Source organism: Setaria italica, chromosome V (assembly GCF_000263155.2).
Source record: "Setaria italica strain Yugu1 chromosome V, Setaria_italica_v2.0, whole genome shotgun sequence".
NCBI lineage: Eukaryota > Viridiplantae > Streptophyta > Magnoliopsida > Poales > Poaceae > Setaria > Setaria italica.
This window is the reverse complement of record NC_028454.1, coordinates 37,609,705-37,617,532: the sequence shown is the minus strand read 5'-3', so window position 1 is coordinate 37,617,532 and position 7,828 is coordinate 37,609,705. Positions and strand designations below refer to the sequence as shown.

At 46.1% G+C, this 7,828-nt stretch overlaps 1 protein-coding gene across 1 annotated transcript; it reads right to left on the bottom strand.

Annotated features, from left to right (window-relative positions):
* Positions 1–2,534: 2,534 nt before the first annotated feature.
* On the bottom strand, positions 2,535–7,615 carry LOC101777465 (RHOMBOID-like protein 12, mitochondrial). Its single transcript, XM_004969997.2, has 8 exons — positions 7,100–7,615; positions 6,905–7,019; positions 6,709–6,828; positions 5,134–5,244; positions 4,881–4,919; positions 4,127–4,231; positions 3,995–4,036; positions 2,535–3,066 (listed from the first exon to the last, which is right to left on the bottom strand). The coding sequence occupies exons 1-8, from the start codon at positions 7,465–7,467 to the stop codon at positions 2,977–2,979; spliced, it is 990 nt and encodes a 329-aa protein (XP_004970054.1). The 5' UTR covers positions 7,468–7,615; the 3' UTR covers positions 2,535–2,976.
* Between the last annotated feature and the right edge of the window lie 213 nt (positions 7,616–7,828).

The window sequence follows — 7,828 nt, the reverse complement described above, 5'->3', positions numbered from 1 at the left end:
TGCACCGTCCATATCTTTGGCCATGGACCAATATATACCCTCGTTCACATGAGCGAAAATGGTCCCCTGCAGAGTGAGAGAGAGATGCTGATGTGCTGCTTGCTGGCTGCTCTATGCTATGAACATCACCATCATTCCATCTCTCCTTGCATTGCTTTTGCTTAAGTTAACTTGGAGTAGCGGCTAGCTGCTATGGCAAGTAGCGGCAAGTTGCCGATCATTTTAGGCCCTGGCTACCTCTTGCTCGTGCTGCAAAAAGTTGTGCCTAAGCTCATGCATGAGCAGATCACTTTGATCAAGCAGCAAGGGCGTAGCAGCTAGCTCGGTCGATAATTGCATCGCATGCTACTCCTAGATGGTTATGAGGAACTGTAGTATCCGTAGGTTAGGTTGTTTATGCCGGTACAGGCGATGAACAGTGTGGCGTTTGGCTGTGTCTTTGGGCTGGGCGGCCGCCAGTAGTAGGTACTTGACAGTGACAAAGGGACCTAGTTGGACACAGGCTATATCGATCTTTCAGTCGCTGGATTTTCTTAAGGGCAGGGATCAGTGTAGGGAAGTGGCCTACACTGCAGGTGCGAAGCTAGGTTGTAGTAGGTTGTACTGTACTAGCTGCTTCGTCATGCGATAGTTTTTATGCGTCGCTGGATCATTCTTTCGTTCTTCATTTAATTTACTGTGCCCTACTACTGTTTAGGCCGTATGTGTACTGTATAGGCTGTACCGCGGTAGGCAGCTAGCAGAGCTGTGTAGGAGTACTGGTTTCCTCCCGGCACGGATGGCAAAATTACCTGTCGTACTAGTATAGATACGATGAATATACCTACAAGAGACGTAGTACAACGTTATGAGCATGCAGACATGCAGTCGTCGCCGCCCGTTGGCCGTTGCACAGCCTTGCGCCCTTGTCCGGTGTGTGTGCGCATGCACGTCGTCGCCACGTCAGGCGGTCCATTCTCTCGTGCTGCAGCCTGAGAAAGACCAATCCGCGTCGTGGTGCCTCTGCCTGCCCAGGCAAAGATGCATGGCAGTCAAAACTCCAAATGGCTGGCAGCCTTGCAGGGCCAGGAGACGTTTCCGCACCCCCTGAGTTGACTAATCCACGGCTCCGTCGGCCGACCCCCTTTTTTAATCTGGAACGACCCGGCCGGTACCGCGCGCGCAGGCGTCATGGAGCGCACCGCGTACCAACGCATGTGGATCGCGCTGAGACCTGCCTGCTTGGGGCGCGACGCGGCAAGTTTGCCACTTTTACCAGCAGGCCGGTCGGCCCCTCCCCGACCTCCCCTCTGCTCGACTGGCATGGCCGGCACTGCACTATCGTCACGTTCCGCGCCGATTGATTGATCGATCGCTGATGGATCGGACGAGCGCGCGAGCGGCATGGGCGGGCGGGCAGGCAGGGGAAGCAGGATCAGGACAGCACCTCTAGCCACTCCGAGCCGGCCAGTACCACTCGAACGAAGGGGGGCAGGGCCAACCTGACCCCGTTTGGATCATAAGGCTAATCCTAGTGGAAATTTCATAGAGGTTTATATCAGCATATGTGATAACATGGTATGGTAGTTATGAAGTGAGAGAGGGAAGGGGTTTCATCAGGATGAAACTGTGTATACACTGTTTCCAAGACTATAAAACCTATTGAAACTTGCATTGGGAGCTATAAAGTTTCATTTCATCTCACCATATCCAATCATATGCCTCACAATTAAATGTCATGGGCATCCTATGAAATCGTGAAATGAAACTGTGCACTGGGACTCCCTATTTCATTCATGAGAATACACTTCATGGGATGATGTGGCATCTTTAGAAACTGTGCAATGAAACCTTGCACTGGGACTAACCTAAGAGATTTTGAGAATCCAAAATCCAACCGTCTTCCGAACAGGACAGATTTTGCATTGAATTTTATGAATCCAAATCATGGATTGTTAGAATCCTGAAATTTCAGAGCGAACTAGCTTCCACTCAAAATCCAAATTTTCATAATCTGATTTTGCATCCAAACGGCGCCCTAAGCGTATATGCTCCGAGGAAGGCTAGAAGTTTCAGCAGGCGTACGGGGCGGCGTGTCGCCCGAGGCGCGGCGGGCGCCGTACGCACGCGGCCGCGTCATCTCGTCAGACGATTGCGACGAGACGGAGACGAGCTCGTGCTGCGGAATCATATGAGTGAGCACGGAGAGTACGGACCAACACATGTTGCTTGTATGCGAGATGGCGGCGCTTTACGATCCCTCGCCGAGTGGCAACACACCCCTCGGGCCGGCCGTGGATCCCCGGAATCGCCGTGGGCCGGCGTTACGGAGGAATTCAGGCGCACGCGCGCGCGCGTGTTCATAAGCAACGGACGGAAACGCAGTGGTCTTAACAACGCTAGAAGCAGGGGAGCAACAAGATCGAACTAAGAACCTCATTGTTTGAGGAACTCTCATCAGTCATCGCATACAGTTTGCGCCTTTGCGGCAGCGCGTGGCCTCACGCTTGGATCACAAGTAGCATCTTCGAACCGCATGCATGACAACTGACAAGTGGCAAAGACCTTTACCTAAAGTAGCAGTTAGAGTCCAGACATACATAGGATCTACAGGAATCTTTCAACACGCTTCTTGAACCATTCATGCAGTTCTTCTCTGCCATTGTCTTCCCCACTTTATATCAGCACAGAATACAGATAGGCCAGCCGTAGCCTCATATACTCAGATTCAAAACGTGCCAAACTGAGATCGGGTCCTTTCGCTTAAGGACGGCCATTGCCGGAATAAAATTATAAAAATATTCAGCCAGCATTGACAAATATCCAATTATCCGCTACGACATCATCCGGGGCAGCAAGTAGCATGTTCAGCCATCCCTCAATTATCAGTGAGTCGTCAGATAACAACAAATGCAAATTTCAACCCAAAAGGGGCCACAAGGTGGGCGCAGATGGTTGCCTTTGCACTTTTGGTCCATTTATATAAAAGCTAGAAGATCAGATCCAGCCTTTCGCAATTCGAGCCCACACAAGAGCAGCAACTAGGGCACCACCTAAATGAGCTGAACCTGATACATCGCCCTGCCCCTAAAAAATGAATGAGAGATCAGTTAGCCCCACTTTGGAACAGAAAAGGGTGACAAACATATAACTCATGAATGTTAAATCATCAATTATTGTACATGTGAATAGTATGGCCCGAGTCAATTTAAAGGAAAATTGAGATATACAGATCATGTAAGCTTACAAGAAATGTACCAGACAGACATACTATTGCATAGCAGATCACATTAGTGACAATCAAAGTATATAGAGTGGAAAAGGTATTTCAGAATACAGTTGAACAGAAAGGTGCAAAAGATGTAGACCAAAAAAGAAATACTACAGCCCAGGAAACATAAATATCATATGCCTATATATGATGAATGGTCTTGTGATCAGATTCATTAAGAACTGATGAAGTTGTATGGCCAACCACACAAAACATGCACCTCACAAACAATTCCTGCACTCACCGCCTTATCCCACACCAAAAATTAACAAAAGGGAAGGCCCTCGCACGAGCAAGCCCCTGTGAGGATCCCCATGGTGAGGAAACTATTGCAAGTAGTTTTTTCACCCAATAAAGTAAATGTGACTTTCACTAGTCTTCAACTACTGCACATGTTTATTTTCCCCCAATGCTTCACTTCTAATGTGTATACAGCTATTAATCCAAATGTATAGCGATAATTCATATTTCTACTAAGAAATAACAGAATCTTTAATTTTAGTGGGACACCAAAGCCCTAGGATACTGGGGAGCGAGGTAAAATCAACACCCCCTGACTCCGTAAAAACTCTTGAATGATGCGCACAAGCAACAGAGTGGCACCAAAAACATTCAAGTGGCTATTTACCAGGTGCTTGTATAAAAAGGTATCATGGGCAATGAACACAGGCAACATAGTGGTACCAAAACATTCACTTACTATACAAGAAAATCAACTGAAAGGCATAGAGCCATAACACATACCTTCTTGACCCTATATAAATCAGCACCAATCAAAGCAGCCCCCTGAAATGAAAAGAAATAAATAAATTTTGTTCTGACTTCTGAGAAACTAAATGCATGGTGGATATTTTTAAAAAACGAAAAGATTCTCACCATAAGTGCAGCTGGAATAGGAATTACGAAGTAAAAATAGACTAGTCCCTTGGGATTCAGGAAAATCTGAAGGAGGATAGTTGCATTAACTGCAGCACTTGCACCCTGACATGACATGAACAAAACAGAGCAAATCAAACTTAGGATGTGGTGATTTATGTGCAGTACCATCAATAATGCCCATACAGTTGTCAAACATAAAATTGAATTAAATTGCTGTATCATGTTACAGAGCAAATCAAATGATGAATAATGCTTATTCCTATCTACTTTCCACTCCAGTATATTGGGCAAAACTTGTTAACTAAAAAATTTCATTACCCATGCAAAAGTTTGAGACAATGTAGCTTGCTTTGGAGTATGAACTGATGAATGGTGCTTATTCCTACTACGTCCGATTCAAAGTACTTGTAGATTTAGAGTTGGGCACAAGAATTAAGGTGATAGATAAAATGACCATCTTACCCTCAATGAACATTCTATAAAGTGTGCAAACAAGTGGAAATAAGTTGTTTAATGATGCAATTAAAGATGGGTGAGTAGTAAGACTGGGAAATGTAGGCCAATTTTTTTAAGATTGTAAAGAAAGCTAACACAACGAGTATTCTGAATCGGATGGGGAGTACCTACTTTCCTGTATATTGGGAAAAAATTGCAGACTAAAAAATTCCATTATCCATGTAAAAGTGTAAGATAATGCAGCTTGGTGTATGAATGGAAATAAGATTATATTGTTGGAAAGGAAACCACATACAAGTGCAGGGGCTCTTGAAGTATCCCATCCAGCATAAGCCTGCAGGAGGACATCACATATATCAAAAGAGCTCCTGAATTTTCAAATCCTAGCAAGGAACTGACTAGTTTACAGATTTTTCAAAAGTGAGTATCAGAATGGATAGGTTGATAGCCTGAACTAATCATTTAATAGGAATTTAATGCAGCATTGACTGTAAATGGACGATTTGGAACCCTATTGCTTGATGTATAAATCCACTATGCATAATTACCTGTTTGCGTGGAGCTAGTAAAGCCTTCTCTAGCAAGAATAATGCCGATCCACCAAGTGCTCCAGCTACGTACAACTTCAACAGAAATGCAGGCCCAAATGTGCTCGCAATCTGATGCAGAAAGATAAATAAGGAAAGGGCAATTAAACATTTGAAGTAAAAGATAACAGATCATTACTACAAACAACAAAGTACAAGATTGATAAATCCGTGTTGTTGGAAGGAAACTAAGAATACGTATCCCACTGCACAGTAGTACAGCACACACCGTTTATAATTCCACGTGAGATGCTTAATATAGTATATTTAGCTTTTACCACATATATCTTCTGATATAGATGTTGAGAAAATGCAAGCCATAAATCCCATGAAAATTTGTTGCTGCATATCTCAGAAGAGAATACTTAAATAAAGGTGCACTGTTTCACAGGAGTACAGCAGCTGCAGCCGCCTGCATCTGTAAAGGTTCCTGCATTGAACCCTAATAACACACATAACTTTAGATCTGGTGGTTTGCACATAAAGGCCCTTCAGATATTGAAACTCAGTTATTATGTGTAACCAAATGATACATTTGAATATCTGATGGAAGACTCTCGATTCAAACCAGCCAAACAGTTATTTTGAACGATGAACTGCTAGCTTGGTTGTTAGGTACCTTTGCCTTTCATCATAAGACAAGCATCTCCTATCCTAATTTCAAATCATGGAAGGCTAGTCCTATCTCCTATCAGAATAATAAAGGATCCAGCTAACGTTGGAAAAGGCAAGCCAGCTGGGGTATCCATTGAGCCAGCATCACTTCCGAAGGCTAAGTTGTCTGCTCCAGTCAAGAAATGTGATTCTTGATTTCCTGGAGAAAAGAGGGGGGGGGGGGGGGGGGGGGGGGGGATAAAACAACGCAGAGGGGGATTCACCACTGTCAAATGCAGTGCTATTTTGTAATTTCATACAACAACATCCATCCATCTTCTTTTGGGAATTGGTGGCCTGGACTTACTTTGAAGTTTACGACAACATCCATCCATCTTCCTTTGGGAATAGGTGGCCTGGAGTTACTTTGAAGTTTACAACAACATCCATCCATCTTCCTTTGGGAATAGGTGGCATGGACGTACTTTGAAGCTTAGACTAGGATAATATAACACAAATGGAATATTGTGATTCCATGGTCATTTTAAAATATGCTATTGCAAATAGTACAAAATCATGTTCTAGATAAATATTAACAAGCACAGTTATTGTTATTGTCTACAGATAAAACAATGAGGCTAATTTCGTATATTTGGAGAGTACATTCTGCATTGCACATTCGCATACTAGATTTTCAGCAACCATGGCTGACGATATTCCATCAAAAGGTGCTGCACACAAGTGAAGCCAGGAGCCTGAGATTAAAGAGTCTCGACGTGCCATCTTCTACTTTCCGTTTTCTTTCTTGGGTTTAAGAACGTCAAACAGAAAGCCGACATTGGCCTCTACTGCATACTCTTTTCACATCGATTCCCCTTTGAGCCTCGCAGCTGAATACAGTATATGTCTATCAGTAACATAAAGAAAGAGTGTGTAACTTACACTTGTCCCAAAGAAGTAGAAGCCAATCATATTGGAAAATAGGTGATTAGAATCTGCGTGGCTGAAAGCATTCGTGAGCAAGGTGTGCAACCGTCCGCTCTTGAAATTGTCCAGTGAAATCTGCTCATTGCAACAACGATTAAGTAACCACTATTATAATCTAAGAACAAGTCCCATGATTGATCACTTCACTTACCATGAAATGCCTCCTCATGAACCCCGGATCAGCCACACGCCAGAGCATGAAGACGGCCACATTCACGCCGATGAGCGTCCACACCATCCCGTCGGGGGTGTTCATCCAGTACGCCCTTCCGTAGACATCAGAACCCAAAATCACGAAACAGCCAAAAACAATTCCCGAGTAAAATCACGCCAACCTTAACCTCACCAGGGCGCGCTGTGGAGAAAGGAGGACGACGCGAATTGCCATCCCGAGCCCCGTGCCCTCCGCCGGCGCTGCAGCGAGAAGAGATCGAGGGAGCCGGCGCCGCGGGCGGCGGCCAACCACCGGGACGCGGCGGTCCGCGCGGACTCCGCGACGGCCGCCACACTCCTCGGGAGGAGGGAGGCAGCGGTGCCGCCGGAGAGGCGATTCCATAGGAGCTGAGCCGACGGCGCGGGGGAGGGGGAGGATGGCGCGGAGGGGGAATGGAGGAGGCGGTGGTGGTGTGATTGGAGTTGAGGTCTGGGTTTTGGGACCCCGCGGAGGGCGTGCTGCGCGAGAAGGGACTGGAACTGAAGCAGCTTCCTCCGCATGGCGAACCCGGCTGGCTACGCCTGCAAGGCTCTCTTCGGCTGCTCCGGCCGCCGTCTCCTCCGCGCCTGGCGGTGGCCAATCGGTGGAGGTTGATAGCTTCTGTTCCAACTCCGAGATGGGGGGTTTCGAACATTCGATCGGGAAATGACGGATTCCCCACTTGCCGTGCTTGAGTGTGGGCCCTTGGTTATGCTTTTCAGTTGGGCCGGTTAAGAAGAGTTTCTGGGCTCAATTAAGAAGAGCCCAGCCCAATGGAGAATTTCTGGGGGCTGCTGTACGTGGAAAATGTTTTTGGATCGAACGGACAAGATGGAGCCACGTCGTGCAGCCGCGGCGAGCGAGGTTTTAAGGGCAAGCAGC

Excerpts from the sequence above, each read along its gene's own strand:
- LOC101777465 (XM_004969997.2), bottom strand. The coding sequence starts at position 7,467 with ATGCGGAGGAAGCTGCTTCAGTTCCAGTCCCTTCTCGCGCAGCACGCC. Across the intron at positions 7,020-7,099 it reads TTTCTCCACAGCGCGCCCTG|GGCGTACTGGATGAACACCC; the intron begins GTGAGGTTAAGG and ends TGTCTACGGAAG. Across the intron at positions 4,232-4,880 it reads CTTCAAGAGCCCCTGCACTT|GGTGCAAGTGCTGCAGTTAA; the intron begins GTATGTGGTTTC and ends ATGTCATGTCAG.